General features: G+C 32.6%; 1 protein-coding gene and 1 pseudogene across 1 annotated transcript; one reads left to right on the forward strand and one right to left on the reverse strand.

The window, feature by feature from the left end:
- Positions 1 to 2929: 2929 nt before the first annotated feature.
- Positions 2930 to 6240, forward strand: LOC108218845 (receptor-like protein kinase HERK 1). Its single transcript, XM_017391969.2, has one exon. It carries the CDS (start codon positions 3330 to 3332, stop codon positions 5832 to 5834), a length of 2505 nt encoding a protein of 834 aa, XP_017247458.1. The 5' UTR covers positions 2930 to 3329; the 3' UTR covers positions 5835 to 6240.
- A 13552-nt stretch (positions 6241 to 19792) lies between these two features.
- LOC108217970 (delta(12)-fatty-acid desaturase FAD2-like) lies at positions 19793 to 21244 on the reverse strand (annotated as a pseudogene).
- Positions 21245 to 21791: the final 547 nt, after the last annotated feature.

Consider the following 21791-nt stretch of genomic DNA (forward strand, 5'->3'; position numbering starts at 1 on the left):
GTTGGAATGTCGTTTTTTTGAAAACGTTGGTTATAATTTCTATCTTTGATATGCCAACTAAATTTTTAATTAAGAGTTTGTCGTGGTCGGAGATCTGAGCTCCTGCAAATTGAACTCATAGGAACCACGATTATTAAAAAATTTATATCATCTGTTTGGATTATATATAATACTTTTGCCATTCAGTTTCCGCTGTAAATCAACTGTGCGACTAGGGTAGCGCAATTAACGCAGATTCCCCATTAATTCGGGGCTAATTTCTGTTTTTAAATGAGGCACCTTCTAAAAATTTTGTGAACAATTATTATTAGAGCGTACATGTTATTCTTGTCTCTGACCTATTATTAGAGTTCCTTTGCCTGTAATTTCGTTATGTTTGTTTATAATTATTATAATTATAATTATTGTGGATCATTCATAAAATATTAGTAAAATATAAATATTGTAGGATGCTGTGTTGTCCGTCCTCCATCCTAAAAATATTGCCGGTATATATTATCAGGAAAAAAATTACTGACAGTATATAAAATTATATATAAAAAAAAAAAAAGACAAATGGTATATCGTTTAGGTACTTAAAAAAAAAAAAAGACAAATGGTATATCGTTTAGGTACTGATCATCCCAGGATCAGCTTCAGCTGTAGTTACATGTTTTCATTGAATCTAAGAGCATATCTAATGGCGTTGGCTAAATTAGACCTGCAAAATATTATGTAAAATTTGCTAAACTTGTAAGATATTATGTTTCAATGGTATTGACTATGTTGGTTGCATATAATTTAAAAATAGCATGTTATTAATATTTAGATTGTTATAAATAGAATATATCAGTTTAGTATAGTAATAAATAATTTGTAAAATCAACTGCGCGAGATGACGTATAGTGGTTCGACAAATATTGTCATTTATAGGGGGATGGTTATAATTACTGAGAAGGGCTTGCTATGGTTGGAGTGCTGTTTTTTGTGGACATTGGTTATAATTTTTAATTTTAGTAAGTCAACTAGACTTTTAGCTAAGGCTTGTCACGGTTGGATAAGCTCTGAGTTGGTCTCTTGGTTTAGGTTTATGAGTCTAGGTTTTTGCTTCGATCTGCTTTCTTCCACTAAGTTGCTTTATTATAGGTTTAGAGGTAATTGCATATCGCACCCTCTTCAAAAACGATATTGTACCTATACTTTGAGAAACCCAACTCGCATCCTCTATTTTTACATTTCAAGAACGATACGCACCCCTCCGTTAAATTCCGTTAAAATACTCTCTCCGTCTCAATTTACATGTCCTTTTTCCTTTTTAGGAGTCAAATTGACTAATTTTTGACCAACTATTAGAAAATATTTATTTGTTATTTTAGGAAATAGAAAGCTACATATTAAAATAGACTAGATTTACTTTTTGATGAAATTTTATTTAATTTTTTGTTTAATTAAGCTATCCCCAAGTCAAAATGATTTTACATATCAAATTATTTTAAATTTTTAGTGATATGTGTATTAAATGCTTAATATATACACTATTTTAAATATAAAAAATAAATATTATGTGATATTTATTATAAATATATACACTTTTATTAGAAAAAAATTTGATATGTTAAATCATTTGATATGTAAAATCATTTTGACTTGGGGATATCTTAATTAAAAAAATTAAAAAAATTATCATCAAAAAGTAAATATAGTCTATTTTAATATGTAACTTTCTAATTACTAAAATAATAAATAAATATTTTCTAATGACTCCTTGAAAAGCAAAAGAGACATGTAAATTGAGACGGAGGAAGTATTTTAACAGAAGTCAACGAAATTTAACGGAGGGGGTGCGTATCGTTCTTGAAATATAAAGATAGGGGGTGAGAGTTGAGTTTCCCAAAGTATGAGTACAATATCGTTTTCGAACGATAGTTAGGGGTGTGATATGTAATTACCTCTTAGGTTTATGTGTCTAGGTTTATGCTTCGGTCTGCTTTCTTCCGGTAAGTTGCTGGGACAGAGAATGTGTTTATTTGGCTTCAATGGTATTAGCTATATTGGTATAATTTAAAAAAAATATGTTATTAATATTTTAGATTGTTAAAATAGAATATATCAGTTTAATATGATAATAAATGATGTGCAATCTTTCAACAGATTTTTTACAGACCTGTAGAGGTTAGACAAATATAGTCGTCCGCAGATTGACTAAAATTATAGTCAAGCATATAAGTATGATTGGAGTGTGAGTTTTTTAATAAGTTGGTTAAATTTTTTATTTTTGGCATGCCAGATCATAATTAGCTAATGACTTTCTATTATTAGAGATGCTCTAATCTTTGCATATAATTTTAATTTTAGACTGATACTTGAATTTTTAGTTAATTTTTCTTTTCAGACAACATGATACTCCCTCCATCCCATTTTAAGTGTTCTGTTTTGACTTTCAGTGGTTAAATTGACCAATTTTTGACCAAACATAAAGAACAAATTTGTTATTATTTTAAAAAACTAAAAATTACATTTTATAGTATATTGTATGTATTTTATAATGATATATAATTTTTTTTACTTTTAAAAATTGTATTATATGTGTAAATCTCAGTCAAAATCTGGTCAATTTGACCATTCAAAAGTCAAACAGGAGACTTAAAATGAGATGGAAGGAGTATTTTCAGAATTTATTCAATGTATGAATATAGTTTACCACAAAAATAAGAATTAAAACAGTCCACATTACTGGTTTTTATCAGACATGGTATTACCCTTGTTTGCAATTAAAGTGAGAAAAAGACAAGCGAGTAACAGAACAGAGAACCTATTTAATTGTTCATTTTCCTTAATTAACTCTGGTCACCGTTAACATATGTTTACACCTCATTGGCTTCATCTGTGATTTCTTTTGACCTCTTTTCAATTATATATACACCTCTGTATAAATTTTCAAAATGTATCTAACTACCACCTCTATTTTATTCATTCCATTTGTCCAAATTTTCACACACAAAAGAATATGTCAATTTCTCAGCTGGCTGGCTGGCCGAGTTTTCTAGCTGGCTCCTCATTTTTCAGTCTGGCACAACACTAACATATCATTAAATATTAATATAAATCTATTACACAACTCAGTTGTTAAAAATCTTAAAACCCCTTCTTTTTTTGACTGTTTCAGTTCTGGGTTTCTCTCTGTTTCAGCTCAGATGCTTTAAAAGGTGCAATCTTTCTGCTCTTTATCTAGTAATCTTTGGTGGGTATTTTTTATTTTAGTGTTTTTGATTGAATCTTGCTGAATCTTGAAAAAATCTGGGGTTTTGGGCTCTGTTTTAGCTCAAGATTTCATCTTTAGATCTGTTAAAATGATAGAGACCTGTGTGTTTAAGTTGCTCATCTGGGTTTTTTGTGTATTTTTGTATTTTGCTTGCTTTTCTTGTCAATTTGTTCCCGCTGATAAGTATTATATAAATTGTGGATCAAATGAAAATGTTACCATTGGTAGTCAGGTTTATTTGGCTGATAATTTAGCTTCAAAGTATCTTTCTAGCCCAGATAATATTTTAGAGGCTACCACCTCAAATTCTATTCCACAGACTGATGAGTTTGGTCTGTATAAGAATGCTAGAATTTTCACAAAAAGTTCCAAGTATACCTTTAAGATTAGCCAAAAGGGGAGGGTTTGGATCCGGCTTTACCTTTCCCCGTTTGTGTTTAACACTTATAATCCAAGTTCAGCAAAGTTTTTGGTTTCAATTCCCAACCATGTGTTGCTCAATGATTTTAAATCTGATTCTGTTGCTAAGAGAGAATTTTTAGTGAACATAACTTCCGATTCACTTGTAATCACTCTTTCGCCTTCCGAGAATTCCTTTGCGTTCTTGAATGCTCTAGAAGTTGTTTCGGCCCCGGATTTCCTTATCACTGATGATGCACAAGGTGTTAGTCCTGCAGTCAAGTTCGAAGGTTTGCCAACACAGGCGTTGCAGACCATTAGAAGGGTTAATATGGGAGGGCCGACCGTCACTGCCAAAAATGATACACTGGGTCGAACTTGGGAACCTGACACGAAATATCTTTTGGATTCTAATCTTGCTAGAAATGTATCAAAAATAAATTCTGTCAGGTATCCTTCGGGAGGAGCTACAGCGGAGTTTGCTCCAAAAACCGTTTATGGTACTGCCACAAAGATGAGATCAGAAGATGACCCTGGCAGCAATTTTAATGTTACATGGGATTTCCCTGTTGATCAGGGGTTTCGATATTTTGTACGCTTTCATTTTTGCGATGTTGCAAGTAATTCTACCAATGATTTGTACTTCAATGTGTACCTTGGTCCCTCAAATGTTTTGCCTGACTTTGATCTGACGACCATAAATCAGAATTTTCTGGCTACTGCGGTATATAGGGATTTTGTTACTTCAACCATATCTAGCAGTAATCTTCGTGTGAGTATTGGGCCATCTTCTTTTGGTAACAGCTATCCTGATGCAATCCTTAATGGACTCGAGATAATGAAGATAAATAATTCTGTTGGAAGCCTTGGTGGAGTGGACACTGTGCCATCTTCGTCAGGATCAGGCTCAAAGTCAAATGTTGGGGTGATTGTAGGTGTAATAGCGGGGATTGCAATTGTTCTGTTCATTGTTGGACTGTTCTTTTATATTCGCAGGAAAAGGAGACTGGAACGACTTCACCATTCAAAAACATGGGTCCCTCTGTCTGTCAATGCGTCCTACACAATGGGTAGTAAATTCTCTAATGGAACAACTACCAGTGCCGGATCAGACTTTGGCTACCGATGTCCTTTTGTGGCAGTTCAAGAGGCAACTAATAATTTTGACGAGAGCTGGGTTATTGGGATTGGTGGTTTTGGGAAGGTTTACAAGGGAGAGTTCAGTGATGGCACAAAAGTAGCAGTTAAAAGGGGTAATCCCAGGTCACAGCAAGGTTTGGCAGAATTCCGTACCGAAATTGAAATGCTTTCGCAATTTCGTCATCGGCATCTTGTTTCCTTGATAGGCTACTGTGATGAAAAGAGTGAAATGATTCTAATATACGAGTATATGGAGAATGGAACTCTTAAGAGTCATTTGTATGGCTCTGGTCTTCCTAGCTTGGGTTGGAAGGAGAGACTCGAGATATGCATTGGATCAGCTAGAGGACTTCACTACCTTCATACTGGATATGCGAAAGCTGTTATTCATCGTGATGTAAAGTCTGCAAACATATTGCTCGATGAAACATTTTTGGCAAAGGTTGCTGATTTTGGGCTCTCAAAAACTGGACCCGAATTAGATCAAACCCATGTGAGTACAGCAGTGAAAGGGAGTTTTGGGTACCTTGATCCCGAGTATTTTAGAAGGCAACAGCTCACGGAAAAATCGGATGTGTATTCATTTGGTGTTGTTCTTTTTGAAGTTCTATGTGCAAGGCCTGTTATAGATCCATCTCTTCCTAGGGAGATGGTCAACTTGGCTGAATGGGCAATGAAGTGGCAGAAGCGAGGACAACTGGATCAAATTATAGATCCTAATCTTGCAGGGAAGATCAAACCAGATTCTCTTCGAAAGTTTGCAGAAACCGCAGAGAAATGTTTAGCTGATTTTGGTGTTGATCGGCCCTCTATGGGAGATGTCCTTTGGAATCTTGAGTATGCGCTTCAACTTCAGGAGGCAGTTCTTCATAATGATCCCGAAGAGAACAGTACCAACATTATCCGCGAGCTATCTCCTCAACTCAATAACTTCAATAATGATGACTCCACCACATCAGCTGGACAGCATGACATGTCAGTCGTGGATGATGATCTTTCAGGTGTTTCGATGAGCAGAGTTTTCTCTCAACTGGTGAAGTCCGAAGGCAGATAAGTTCTTCCAAATGGTATTTCATTCTCATTCATATTTTAAAGCTCCCACATTCTTTTGCGCGTTGAGGGACAAATTATTCAAACAGAGTCCGTGCAGCCAATGCATTTTCACCTCTCAGAATGTCTGAAGCACTCTGATAAAGGAATGTAATTGCGTTGCATGCTCCACAGATGCATAATCGTGGTCTGCCCAGACGGTGGTTCTTATAAAGTTCGCCATTATATTTTTAGTTGTTTGGAAGATGTGAAATACAGTAGATGTTTTATTAGCATGTAATGTTGATCTTTGATAGAATTTAGTTTATTCTCTAGTTTGTTTCTTCCTCTATTTGAAAAGTACAGCAATTTGTTCATCCCATGGTTTCTGATTGATTAAATTTCTAGAGCAATATCATTTTCTCAACACATCTTTTGGTTTCAAGTGCTCAGTTTTCTTGACCTTCTGGACACTGGTTGTATAAGTTTGTTAAATGATTCAACTTTCTTAACCAAGTGGCCATGTGTAAGGTAGCTTCTTTGTTAGGCCAGGTATTGTTGTATAATGTATTGCATGCAACATTTGACAACCATCAACCATGACAGCTGATTGTTAGGCCAGGCGAAAGCTTCTTGACAGAGACTGATAATTTGATAAATTTGATGGCAAGCCACTGCATGTGATGAAATTCTATAAAATTAATGAATTCCCTCGAGGGCAATTCAAATTTGGGAAAACAAAATAGTTTTTAATTTTAATTTCAAAATAATAATAATAATCGAATCGAGCTCGAACTGAGATCCGTTTGAATGGCCATCGACAGTGTTGTGGATGCTGACAATGGGACACCTACTCATTATCATGTGATGAATAAGTGAGAAATTGACAATACGAAATGGTTGTGGAATTGGCTTGGAGTCTTGAACGAATTTAGTGTACTTTAGACTATATCATTATTGCTGTAGTGTAAACAGAAATAATGAACTGTGACCACACCAAAAAGATGCTCTCGCACAGCCATGTGCGGCCCCTCAATCTAGATTCACATCAAATCGTATGTCAACTTGTTGTTTTCTAGTTGTTTGTGTGTCAAATTGCTACTTGAGAAAGACAAATGGCACATGCACCAGTGCTCATCCTATAGAGTACTATTACATGAGATTATCTATTAAGTCAAATTCTTGATATCTGGCTTTTGTTGATAAATTCCTCGCATCTTCCTCGCTGGAGTTTACTAAGGAAGTGTATCAGATTTTAGACGAATTATTTTGAGTCTATGAATTTTAATATATTATATTTGATTTTGATTTTGTGCCGATTTTTAATAAAATGTTGTAGAATTAATGATATAGATTTTTTAAGATTTTAGCACAAAACTTTAAAATCTTATGGATTTTGGTAGGATTTCAAAAACTTAAAATTTACTAAAAAATCCCACAAAAATCTGTCATTTTATGAAGTCCAAAAACATCCATACGTATTAAACACCATCAAATTTTAATGGATTTTAAACAATCAGAATTAAATACCATCAGAATTTAAAGTATAGTTTAAAATCCAAATTGAATACCACCATATTTTATACATAATTTTTTTTTGAAACAAAGGTGTTAACTAATAATAAAGAACCATACAACATCTATATCAATGATGGAGTCAAACAAATAATAAATTGTTATCGCCTGTTCTCATGAAAAGACAATTAAACGACTTTTTGAAGATAATGTATATACAAACACAAGTACCTATTTCATGCATTCTCATTAAATTAGTGATATCCTCCTCATCAGCCTGATGGAACTATCGTTTGAGTTATCGACCAGACTGCGATTCCATACAAAATTTCATCACCAAATCAACACCACAGTTTACAATAAAAGAGCGAAAACAAACCTCTCACTAAGGAGAGAAAACAACCTGAAAATACAAGCCGAAGACTAAAATAAAAGGAAACTGAAAACAAATGAAAATAAAAAAACATCTGATATAGTTGAAGCCACAAGATAGACGATTAACTTTCGAATCCGATAAACTCCGCTTGAATCGAAGAAATAGTAAACCAGATGCTCTGGCGATTCAGATCTAGACAAACAAACCAAACCAGATATATAAAAAGATAGAAACCCTTCTCCGAATAAGAAGATTATTGAAGAAAACAAATTAAATAAAAGAGTTTGGGGCTTTCCTCCAGTGAAAACTGATGGAATCCCCTCAGATAATAGAGACGACTACTTCAAGAATAGATAAAATTTTAGGGTTCGTCAGAAAGAGTGGATTTTGTACATAATTTAAAAGGCCAATTGAATATCTTAAGTGACCGATTTGAGACTTTTTTGAGTTCGATGACCAACTTGATATATCTAACCCACTTTGGTGACTCACTTGATTATTATTAACCCATGTATTATATTTATGTATATATATACTTTTTATATGAAAATATATTTATTTATTTAAAAATATATTTATATCGTGTACATTTGTGTATTTTCGTGTTCATGTATCAAAAATTAAAATCAAACACTAAATTTTCGTGTTGTATTTATGTCGTATATTAAATTATTAATTTTTCGTATCGTATATATGTCGTGTACTAAATTCTCGGGTCTAGTCAATATGCAGCCGTGAAAGATAAATGACAGACTCATCCTGTTCAGAGTAGTGTTACATGAGATCATCTATAAGTCAAATACTTGATATCCGGCTTTTGTTGATAAATGCGTCATATCTTTCTCACTAAATTTTTTAAAATTTAGATGATCGACTAGAACCAATGAAGAAGCTGGAAATTTATTTATACTAGCCTTTAACCCGTGCGAAGCACGGGCGGGTATATACTTCGTAATTTATTATTTATAATTTAAATTTAAACATCATTTTATTTGTATTTTAGTATTAATAGATTGAATTTTAATCAAATTATATTATTCAACTGACTTATATATATATTAGTACATTTAATCCGAATTTAGTACATGTAGATTTAAAAATAAAAAATCAGAAAATTCAAATCTTTTCCAAACATAGCCGACCGTGTAATACCTTCGAAAGATTTAGTAATCTAATCAATCGAATTTCAAACGTAATTTTGTAATCTTGATTTTTTTGACAACAATAACTTTTAATATTAGAGTTGCAAAGAGTTATGTAATGGTTCGTGTTTATATTGAAATAGAACACATTAAAGTTAAAAAGAGTTATATGAAGGTTCTTGTTAAAAAAAGATATTCAAAATTGTATATTTATAATTTTATTTATAACATCATTATAATTTTTTTAATAAAATATTATATGATAATGTATTGTTATGAGTGTTTTTAGTATTTGAAATTGTATAACAACAATATAATACTAATAGACTCCACATTTGTAGAGTTGTAGTACCAAAAGGAGAGTACCAAACCAAAAAATATAACTAAAACTTAGGACTACAAATTATACCTATGTTGGCTTATTATAGTATAGTATAGATGGGCACATTTGTTAACCGCTCGATGAAATTTAAAGAGCTGGATTGAGATATATGTTTACCATTAAAATTGTTTTTTAAGACTTTTTTAATGCTGGCTGACACCAAAACCATCTGCAAGGACACATATCACACAACTGATTATAACTTCTATGTGCCTTTACTTTGTGTTGTGCATAGCTTCTAATATAATTATAATTTTTTAGAGAAATATAATTATAATTATAGTGTTCTTAACTTTTTTACGATTGTGTATAAAAATTTAACATATAATATATCTTATTTTGAATTATAAATTTTATAAAAATCTATAATAAAGTATTTTGAATTGTTAACATGTATTTTTCATATTAAAATAAATAAATAATTATTCAAATTTATGTGTATACTTGGAGAAATAATAACATAAAAAATTCGTCAAATAATTAATATTTACATTCAAATATTCTTATATAATAAAACATATTTTCTTATCTACGGTAATTCATGTCTATGTATATAATTAATCAAATTAAAAAATTAATATATAAATGATTCTTTTTTGGGAATTTACTAAAAATTCCACTTGTTCTAAGTTTTTATGCGATTTATAATCTTTTGAAAATATTTACAAAAATACAAACTTTTTAAACTATTTGCAAAAATGTGGTCTGTAAGTAGATATGCAACCATATGCAACTTCAGTTAATTGGCCCTCCAAGGGTTGCAAGTTTGGTTGCATCTGGTTGTAAGTATGATTGCACGTGGTTGCAACTAGTTGCTTATCGTATTTTTTCAAAATATCTTTAGAAATTTTGTATTTTTGTAAAATATTTGAAAAATATGTAGTTATTTTGCAAAAAAGGTTTTGGACTTGGGTATTTATGAGAAAACCTCTTATTTTCTTTTGAAGATTTAAAAATTAAAATTTTGAATCAACTACAACAGTTTTTTAAAAAAAAAACATATAGTTCAAAAGTATTTGGTAAATCTAAAACTGCCTTTGAAATAAGTGATTTTTTGACAAGCAACAATTTGTTGTTTTTTGGGGAAGCGTGGCAAAAAAAAAGGCGGGCTGAGCCCAACATTCCAATAACGTGATTAATGAAAGTATGGAGATTTTTTATATCTTAATTGTAATAAATAATATTAACAGACTATTAGTACTAGTCATTAGCAACACTTCTTTTCTTTAACTTGCAGTATGGATTTTCTCATTTCTTTAATTAGTTGCTTAGCTTATGAAGATATGATTTTCATAAACATTTGCATGCTCAACCCATTCAACTCAACCTTACCCGACCCAAACCCATCGCATATGTAATAGGGTTAATAGGGTTATGTAGTAGGATTTTTTTGATATTAATGGGTTACTTTTTTGTGACCCGGACTAAATGGATCGGGTTACCGAAGCGGTTAAAACCAACCTAGCACATGTGCATCACCACTCCCTGTTTATATACACATATAGAATCAAGTGTTAAAAGGAACGAGATGTATACTTTAGTGGTTAAAGGGAACGAGCAAAATTTACCTTCAATAGTAAATGTCGTGTTTACCCTCTGCTGATATACCGTTTGTGGACTTCATACCTGTAACGAGGGATAGAAGGAACATTTGTGAAACTTGGAGGGTTGAATCGGCCGAGTTAAAACATCGAGGCCGCATCAGTATATACCCCCAAACATTGAGGGTTGAAAGGTAATTAAACCATTAATCCGACATGATCCCAAAATGTTACCAAAATCAGAGAGATAATTGATATTCATTTTGTAGTGCATTAACCACATTGAGAGAGTCGCTTTCCGCTACCAAATGTTGTACTATATAGTCCCCAACCCAAAATAACGCCTCCTGCACCCTATTGCTTTAGCCTCCAAAACAGAACTTATCCCGGCTATGCGCTTATTTATACCTGCAACAAAGTCTATCTTATAATTCTAGAACATCATTTCTATCATAAAAGATGCTTTTCATTCACAAACGGATGCATCCACATTTAGTTCGAAAACTTTTTAAAATATAGTCCGAAAAAGATTCATTCAAAAAGATCAAAAGAAAAAATAATTTCTTTTTTTGACCGTTGTTATGTCCAAAATCATCAATCGACTTCGGCCCCACATTCAGATATGGATCATCAAAGTGGGGCCATCCACCTCAATTAATCTCCACCCAACAGCAGAAATGGATCAAGTCTTCTAGACTCATCATTTTGCTAAGCCACCTCATTATTGAGCCTCAATTACTTAGAAGATTTATCAAGGCTTAAGAATTGCTCCCCAGGGGTCATCATCTTAGGAGTCATTGTGAGCATCAATAGTGAGCCTAGGGGTCGCTATCCCTTGTCCTTGTTATCTCTTGGCCTCGTTGTATAGGGGTATTCAGTAGGGGTGTACACGGGTTGGCAAAACCGACCAACCCGATCCAAACCGACCATATTTTGTCCAATTCAACCCGAAATTTTTTAACCTGATTAGTAATTGGATTGAAATAGTATTAACCCGATTTAATTGGGTTGGGTCAATAAATTCTGTCAACCCGCGCAACCCGAACCGTGTACACCCCTAGTATTCAGCACAGCTAACCTATGGATCATCACCCTAGGTCTCATTCTCTAGGAAGACTCTCAGGCCTCCTCATCATTACTACAAGTTGGCCTCATCTAATGGGTCACCCACTTTATTTACTAAGTCCCTTGTGGGCTCTCTCTCTAGAACTACGCCCTCTATTTGGGTTCCCTCTCCCCACTAGAACATGATTCAGTTTTCTCACCCCATCAAAGGATGATCAAGACATGATGGCTAATTGCATAATTATAAATTGCAGGTGAATGAAAACTTGTAAAAAGTAGTACCAGAGTTGGAGTAGGTCGACGGAAAATGGACGATGACAAGATAGAGACTGAAAGAGACGATGTTGGTTGAGCATTGAGTGGGTTCTAGAAGTGGTGCGATGATGGTTGTTTACTGCAGGGTAGGCAGATTTGGAAGAAGAGATGATTGGATTTGAAAGAGGAGGTGATTGAAATGGTTGGAAATAGGTAGCAATCACACCAGATATGATGAGAGAGAGAGTAAGGGTGAGGTTGCGTGATCGTAGCGGTTGATTCTAATGGTGATGGTGGGAGTGAAGGTGGAGAGTCACCTGAAAATGTGCGGATGGAAAGAGCGGTGCACATGAGGAGGTAAGTGCAGAGAGTAGTACGAGGAGAGAGAGCAGAGAGTAGTACGAGGAAAGAGAAAGTAGTGAGAGAGATAAGGAATAGGAGAGAGAGTAGTGGAGAGAGATAAGGAAGAGAGAGGAGATAAGTAAAAAAGGAATGGAAAGAGTAAGATGGTATTTTTGCAATTTAATTGTTTGTATTTTAAAAGGTACTCCCTCCGTGTCTAAATACTTCTTTCGTTTGATATGTCGGGACTGTTTATGACATGAGATAAATTATTAATTTATGTCTAATCTATAAGACTAAATATAGTCTTGAGTGATCTTGTTGGATTTGTATTTATGAGTACTTTAATACGGTGAAGTTTTTATATTTAATATTAATACGGAATTAAAAATATTAACGATCAAAAGTGTGCGTTGGCAAACGTGATAAAAGGGAAACATGAACATTGTTAAGGGACGGAGGGAGTAGTAAATTTGCAAAATTTTAGACAAGTTAGTATATTTGCCGTTAAATATCCAAAAGTTAGTATATTTGTCAAATTCCCTAAAATATTTATTGTTAGATGCTTATAAATTTTGAATGAGAAATTTTAATATAATAAATTAAAATTTGATTGTATTATAATAATCTTATTATTTGTGATTTAAATTTTAACATCTTATTTGTGTTTTAGTATTGTTAATGTACGTAAACTTTTTGTATGAGAAATCCTGTAATAATGATTTGGATTTTGATTGATTGATTATATATTTTTTAGAAATTTAATTAGTTTTTATAATAATCTTTATATAAAGTAAATTAGAAATACAAACAATAAACGTTTTTATCATCTCTATATAAATGTTCTTATAATATTAATATCTAAATGTGCTTTTTAATTAATTTAAATCTTATATTTTTCATTCGTAAGAAAATATTATTATTTATTTCATTTGTAAGAAAAAAAATGTAAAAATGTTATTTGTCTATATTCGCTTATCTTAAATAACTTTAGCGTCAGAAATAGTTTCAAAATGATTTGTGTTTGTATCTGGAAATGAAGAGTAGAATGATGGTTCTATTTGTGTTGAAGTATAGCACATCATAATTTATAGAGACATATTAGTTTGTTTTTATATTTTATATAATTTTTTTAAAATCATAATGAAAAATAATAATTTAGGAATGAAATAAATATTTGACCAAAAATACCTAATTTACTATCATAGGTCTTATAAAATCGGGGTGCTACCCCGGACATCTTCGGTTCCAGCAACCCCTTTATTTATTCATAATAGTTAAGTTGTATGGAGACATTTTTTTTGGAGACCGTAGAGACCGTTTATGTTCTGCAAGTAAAATATGCATAAAAATATTGCAAAACTCATAATTTTGCAAATAATGTTGTAGAAAAATCATTATATCATTTAAAATCATGATTATCATGTATGTTTTGTATGTAAATATTATAAAATATTTTATCCTGCGCAATATGTTTAGTTTGCAGAACATTTGTTCAATTTGCAGAACATACATTAAACATAGATGTTCTTCAATAATTTTAATGAATTGGTGATATTTGTAGAATTTACTACACAAAATAATATATTCTACAGTATTTTGATTTGCAAAATTATGAGTTTTGCAATGTTTTTATACAATATTTTACTTGCACAACATAAATGGTCTCCACGGTCTCCAAAAAAAGTGATCTCCATAGAACTTTACTCTTATTTAATGAAAGTAAATCAAACCCACCGGTTTACGTGCACATAGACATAGGTGCATAACGTTTAACGCCATTGACCATTTCTCTCAAAGAGTGCTTAGTCAAAGTAGTATTGTATAAAAAACAATGTTTGATATATAAATTTTGATACAGAAATTATTTATAAAATTGTATGAATAAAATTTTGGTTGGAACAGAATACTCCTTATACATGCATGCATTAAATATATTAATTAAAATATCTCATTTATGTGGTTTTGTGGAAAATTTTAATACTCAAATTTGTGCATGTAGCACAGGATACGTCAAAATCTTTTTTACCTACAATATTTCATATTTGGTTTTAAAAATCATCTTAACACTCATAGGTTAAAGTCATGATATTCAATCATGAAATGCTGAGGAGGACCTTTCTAAATCTTCTTGCATAGCTTTATGCTCTAAAATAAAAGGACAAAAAAGAATAATCATATCATATGGCTAGCCGTTCTCTCCCTATAATCTATCAATTGAAATCATAATCAGATGAAGTGCATGTACCAACATCTTAAATTAGTGCCGGATATCCTTTATAGTGTGGCTCAAGGAGATCCACCAAATGCTTAAAGACAAGGATCGAAATGGGAGGAGAAAGGCACTTAAAAAAAGTGTGGTTGCATGTTTATATTTTTTATACACAAATGCAGTCCGTGGATGAGCTGCGGTGTTTACGTGCATGTAATGTTTGAAACGCGATGTTTGTGTGTCGTTTCAATTTTCAGTTTCCCATCACAAAAGGAGTATATATAAAGCCTTATCGAGTTATCGTCCACTCAACTATCCAATCGTGCTCATACAATTTTTTTCTTTCATAGATGTCAGTATGTTATATATCGTTTATGATTTTTTTTTTTTCCAACATGCACACAACTTTAATTTTCTCTACTAACATAATTTTGTTTATTTTGTTATCATCTGTCTGGCCATAACCTCAAGTTTAAAACCGTATCTCAATATATCCGTCTTATTTTATCTGTGCGCTTAAAAGGCCGTCATTTATATCCCTTTTTTCGTATATTTAACAGAATTTGTGTGAGCATGGCATATTTAATTTTCGGAAGTTATAAAAAATCAGCAAGTGACAATATATATAGCAAACGTGGGACCTCTGTAACGTGACAGTTTTAAGATGAATCAAAAGCATACGACATTGGTTTGTATTCTTTTAATTTGTTTGCCTAGCAATATTTAAAAGTCAGGGGTGTTCCGGAACTTATAAAACAAAAATAATCTATTTGTATTGATTTAGTTCACGAATTTATAAATTAATTTTCGGTTTATAAGTCAGAATTTGAAGAGTCGAAAATTCAAATTTTCAGGTGATTTATTTTTATTTTTGAAATTTGATTTTACAAATATATAAAGGATCATTTTTTAATAATAATTTATTGGAAAAATAGATTTTTTTGCCACTCAACTTATTGTGCTTTTAGAAACTTACCACCCAACTAAATTTTTTTTCCTTTTAATCACTAATGTTAGGTTTGGATTTTTTTTTTAGCCACCAACTTAGGTTCGGATTTGATTACTAGTATTATGATAATTTTTTTTGTCACTAAACTTATTGCGTGTTTAGAAACTAACCACTTAATTATAATTTTTTTTATTTTACTCACTAATATCAAGTTCAGCTTCTTTTTTTGTCACTGAATTTAGGTTCAGATTTGATTATTAGCATTACATTTTCTGTGTAGCATTATTAATATATAGTGGTAGTTGTATTTGTCAAAAAAAATAATAAAAATATATAGTGGTAGTCCATAATGTTTTGATGATTTGATATATGTTTGTATCTTTATACATAGTACTTTTTATGTGTCCAAGGTCGTTTACCTTGGCTGATAAGAATTTTACACGCATTTTATGACTTTTAAAAGATGTAGTTTCATAAATAATTTTTTTTCTTCCGAATGAAAATTCAGTGTTTAAATTTTTACACACAAAAATAAGCTATGAAACTATGTTTATTAAGAGTCTTAAATAAGTGCTAAGCAGTAAAAAAAACTGTAAACTAATGAGAGGGAAGGAGGAAGTAATAATAACATAAAATGATGCATTATAGAGAACAATCATCAAAAATTAAGTTTTCTTCTCTATTTATTTATCTTTAAAATTGTAATAAGGTAAAGTTATTAAAATTTTTAAATATAAATTTAAGAGAGATCTTAATTAAACTGAGTTAGTCGGTTGAAACTTAAATAACAATAACGAAAGATGATGCATCATATCACTCAAATACACTTTATCTTATGAGTGAGGGTGAATTGTTTGAAATCATTGATTTCATAGTCATGATTTGTTGAATTTTTAGAATTCTAATTACCTTTTTTCCTGATTTTAATTTTTCATCGACTCATTTTATATTATTAATGCTATACATAAAGATATAAACATACGACACATCATCAAAATATTACACACTATCACTATGTATAAATGATGCTACAAAAAATTATCATAATGCTAGTAATCAAATCCGAACCTAAGTTGGTGGCTAAAAATAAAACCAAACCTAACATTAGTGAGTAAAAAGGAAAAAAAAATTAGTTGGATGGTAAGTTTCTAAAAACACAATAATTTGAGTGGCAAAAAAATCTATTTTCCCTAATTTATTATTAGTATAATAATTTTTGTACACAATAAGTTGTAAACACCAATAAAATTATCCAAAAACATAAAATAAAAATTAATTCTCACTTATAATTAAATTATGACTTATGAATAATAAGTAATATTTTGAAATTACGCCAAACGGCCCTTTAATGCACTCAATATATGGTTGCATTTTAGTTTTTCAAAATGACAGTCTATATACTTAACGGTGTCCTTGTTTAGATATAGTTAGAATAATTATTTGAAATTATTTATTTAATATGATGATCAAAAATCATAAAATTATTATTTTACACGATAAGTAAGTCATGAATATATTGTCCTCTTTCCACAAGCCATGAGGTCATATACCACTAAGGAAAAGCTTTGAAAACTACAAATTCGCATGGACCCAAATTCTCCCCTCTTTAAATTTAGCCAAACTAGCAAAACTGCAAATAAATCCACTGGTAGTGCTAATCATGTGCCATTCTTTTTTATCCTCACTTAATGCCAAGCCATTGAATCTCGCTCCCTCCTACAACCATCCAAACACATAAATTCACCCCCCATGCACAATTTTTCCCAACCTTTTCTCTACATTACTAATTCTCAGCTCTCCCCTTCTCAACATACAAGAAACTTGTTCCCTATACCAAAATATTTTCAGCATTTTTTTATGGCTGCAACATACATTCCCAAGTGTCACAGTGATAACTGGATCCCGGTCCGGGCCACGTACGAGAATTTGTACAAATGGCCCGAATCGGATGCAGAATTCGTAAGGTCGGTCAGTTGTAATGGCCGTGGGACGGATTTTGATTCGTCCACACGGCCCTTCATGAGGTCTTTAACAACAAACGGCCGCTTGGACGGACCAAGCCAGCCTAGGGTTGTGGATAGCATGTCATGCAGGCAAATTTACTTGAGAAGCTACACGTTTTCGAGAAAAGAAAGTATGCCGCAAAAGGCGAGAAAATGTGCTTGCCGGATTAAAAGAAGTGTGTCCGCGCGGAGACGAAATAGGAAGGCCTCAAATGGAGCTCATGGCGGCGTTGTGGTGATTCGAAGGGCTAAGGAGATCTCATGTGCCGCCATGAACGTGGTTTTCCGGCGGTTGTTGTCATGCACCACCAAAGTTGACGTCGTAGGTTGATCGGAAAAAATATGTTATACAATTTTAGTTTCTGTTTGGTTTCGTGTATCGGTATAATTTGATACAAACACATACGACATATACGACTGCAGGAGGGGTGCGTGTGTAAATTAATAATTAACCCCATCTCTCATTTTACTGTTTAATTGTGTGACTATAATATATAATATATCGATCAGTTCCAAGCATTCGAAAGGCGTTTTAGTTATGTATACCGCGTTTTGTTCATTTTTTTTTTTCTGTTTTAACGGTCATAATGTTTTTTCTATCAGCATGACCTTTCGTTAAAAGATACAGTATAAACTGCATTTTCTACTAGGAAGCTAGAGGAGGGGAAACACTTAAACCTGAGGAATGTGTTGCTATCTATTCATCGACAGATAAACCATAAATATTGACGTGGGACGGTCTTAATTATATTTTTTCCGATGATGAAGAGTTAGGAGCACCCACTTGACCTAATGTACCAAAATATTATATAAATAATACTAGCATAAATTAATTTGATGACACTATTTAATTTTATCACCTTGTCTTTTCGAAAAAAACCCGTCGATCTAATAATAAAATTAAATTAATACGATATCTAAAACAATGATCGAGTAGAATAAACACTAAATTGTAATATCCGTGAAGACACAATTAAACGATATTTTGAAGATAAAACATATTCAAATATATAAGTATCATTTGATGTAATATTGTTGAGTTACTGCCACACTCTTCTTACATGTCCCATTGTTTTCATCATCAAATCAAGATCTCTGCTTACCATCAAGAAGCAAAAACGAAACCTGACGAATATTTCTTATGACGGATTTCTATGCGGGAATATACCATATTATTTAGGGAATATATCATATTATTTAATTTTTTTGCGCTATGACTTTAATATTTAAATATTCAACCAATTCAGCTGCTGTGGTTAGAGCAAATCATCTTCGAGATACTCTAATAAGAAACCAACTTGACTTAGCGAAAAAAAAAAAGAAAAAAGAAAAAAAAGAAACCAACTTGGAGTGACTAGAAGTTAGCTGATGCAAATTATCAGGCATCTGGGTAGCTAGCTATGGCTACAGCCAAAGAATAAGAACTTCCTACATCCATTATTCTTCCTTTATGTTAGCTTAAAAACTCCATTCACCCAACACCCATCAACTTCACATTATACTGTCTCGTAATTATCAAACTCGTATGGATTTGTTTTTAACTCTTCCCCAAAAATCATCATATATATTAATGGAGTTATTTGACTACTTATAGACAAATCTTCTTTGAAACTTGGGTTGACACCCACAGAGCAACCCCAATGTCGTTACCTATTTTGAACCTCTAAAATATAATAAATTGATGGTTACCTAAAATATAGGTAGCCAAAAAGTTGTTTTACTCCAACCGCACTTATTCCCTATAATCATCCATATATTTGAAAAAAATAATATTTATTAAAACTTCTACTATGATGGGGGAGATAAAAAAAAAAAAAGGAGGGAAAAGGAAAAATGAAAGAAAATGAGAGAGGGTGATGAGATGGAAGAAATAGAGGCTTACTTTTCTATCTCTTATATAGAAGAGTGGTGCTAGGTGCACATAATTGTGTATATAAAATTTGTACATAATGATGGTTGATGTGAATACAGGAGGCTATTCTAATTAAAACCCAACACATGTCATTATGTACAAATTTTTGTACACAATTATGTGCGCCAAGCATTTTCCCATATAGAAGGGGTTTTGTTTTCTCTCACCTAACTATTTTTAGGACAAATTTTATTTAAACCCTTATTTTTGTACACGTAGACTTATTGTAGTTAAGGAAGATGTTCACTTGGAGTTGTTGTAATGCAAATGTAAATATAAATGAATACCATTTCGAAAAACATTATAACTATAACAACTTGTCGTCACATTACATCAATGAATAACATTAAAGCAAACAGAATACAATGGAAGAAAAAACCAATATAAGCTCCAGGACTTTACTTCGGCATGTTGCAGAGAGACCTCGACTCTCTCGACTTAAAACTTATTGTTATACCAATAAATCCCTTTGTTTTGCTCATCTTCCTCAACATATACACAATCTTTTAGAGTACTCCACAGTGATTTATAAAATGGTGTGTAATCAAACTGATAGTACTCCCCCAATATAGGTTTAAATGCTCTGGTGGCTTCCACTTCATGGTAATGCGGCATTTTGGGAAAGAGATGATGCGCTACATGTGTATTCGGCTGCTGATGAAACACCGTGTTAAGAAATCCAAAATCGCGATCAATAGTGGCCATGGATCCCTTCAACCACTCCCACTCTGTGGAATTGTAGTAAGGCACAAGAGGGTTTGTGTGTTGAAGTACAGCCACTATGATCAGCATTGCATTTTGGAACAGGTACGGTCCTCCGTAAATAAAACCAATCCAAGCGAAGCCTTTCAACAGAGCAAGTTTGTAGACTGCATAGATCACGGCCAAACATCCAGCATCCGAAAGCAAGACTTGAGCACGTTGTTTTCGTGAGAACATTGGACTATACGGATCAAAATGAGAGGCAAATCAGTCGTAAGTACGGCCACGGAAGTTGACAAGCAAGTACAGAGGCACCGCAACAATTAGAACCAAGAGAATGACAAAAAATCTGGCGACAGGATTGTTGAGGTATTTAAAAATAAACGAGACTTGATTCTTGAGCAAAGGGATGTCGAATTCCTCCTCTTCGAGGGATCCGGTTCTCAAGTGGTGACGATGGTGACTAAACTTGAATGAAAAATAAGGAAACAGGACGAGAGAGTGTGTGAGGAATCCGACTGTATCGTCGAGCCATTTGTAGTCGCTGAATGCCCCGTGCCCACATTCGTGACCTATGACCCAAAATCGAGCAAGTATGCATCCTTGAAGCAATGAATATATAATCCAACAAGTAAGAAAATATAATTTGGATGACTTGACTACTTCCGATGTTAAGATATAGGTTGCGGCAATGTAGTAAAGAGAGAAAGAAATGAAGAGATCTAAGGCGAGATATGACAAAGAGCGAATAGCCGAACGCTGAAAACAATGTGGTGGAACTGCTTTCTTGACATCACTTAGAGTGAATGGAGGTTTGGTGTGGGGAGATCTTAATGTTCTTTTCACGCTACAATCCGATTTTCGGTCCATTTGGTATCTGCAAAGTAGCAATGATACAAAGAGCTTGATGAGTTGAAAGAATTGGAAGAGAATGTGATGAAGTTGCAAATGCAGAGGAAAGCGGAATGGATATATAGGCACTGGATGGGCACCAACTCCATGAATTAAGTAGCAGGAAAGTCATATGGAAGCCATCACGTAAGAAGTAGTTTTCCTCGTTTTCTTTCCCAGTCACATGTCAATTGTACAGCAAGTAAGAATGTTTTTGTCTTGTTAGAAAAGAGAATGATTTTTCATCTTAGTCGCCTACTTGCTTTAATTCTGCGCTGAACATAGCCTAATTGTCATAATCCATTCATTATCGATGGCTAAGTGACCACTTGACTAACAAATTAATATTCCTGTCCAAAGAAAAAAGAAACAATAGCACTTAGTATTCACCAGCCGTCATAACCTAAAAAACTTGCGCGGACATCTTTCTCATTGTTAGTTAAATATACTCCACATCCTGTTTCAAATACTTCACTCTTTATTTTCTGGCACACTATTCTAAGAAATTTGACTGCATAATTACAAATTTTATTTTTTAAAGTTTACTTTTTTCAATAAAATTATGAAATTTGTACTTTAACTCGCAACAAAAAAAAATTAAAAATATTAACTGAACTGCCGTCAATGAACTAAAAATGTGTGCATAAAAGTCAAACGTCAAATATTTGAACAAAAGAAGTAAAAACTAATTTATT

Source organism: Daucus carota, chromosome 4 (assembly GCF_001625215.2).
Source record: "Daucus carota subsp. sativus chromosome 4, DH1 v3.0, whole genome shotgun sequence".
Lineage (NCBI taxonomy): Eukaryota > Viridiplantae > Streptophyta > Magnoliopsida > Apiales > Apiaceae > Daucus > Daucus carota.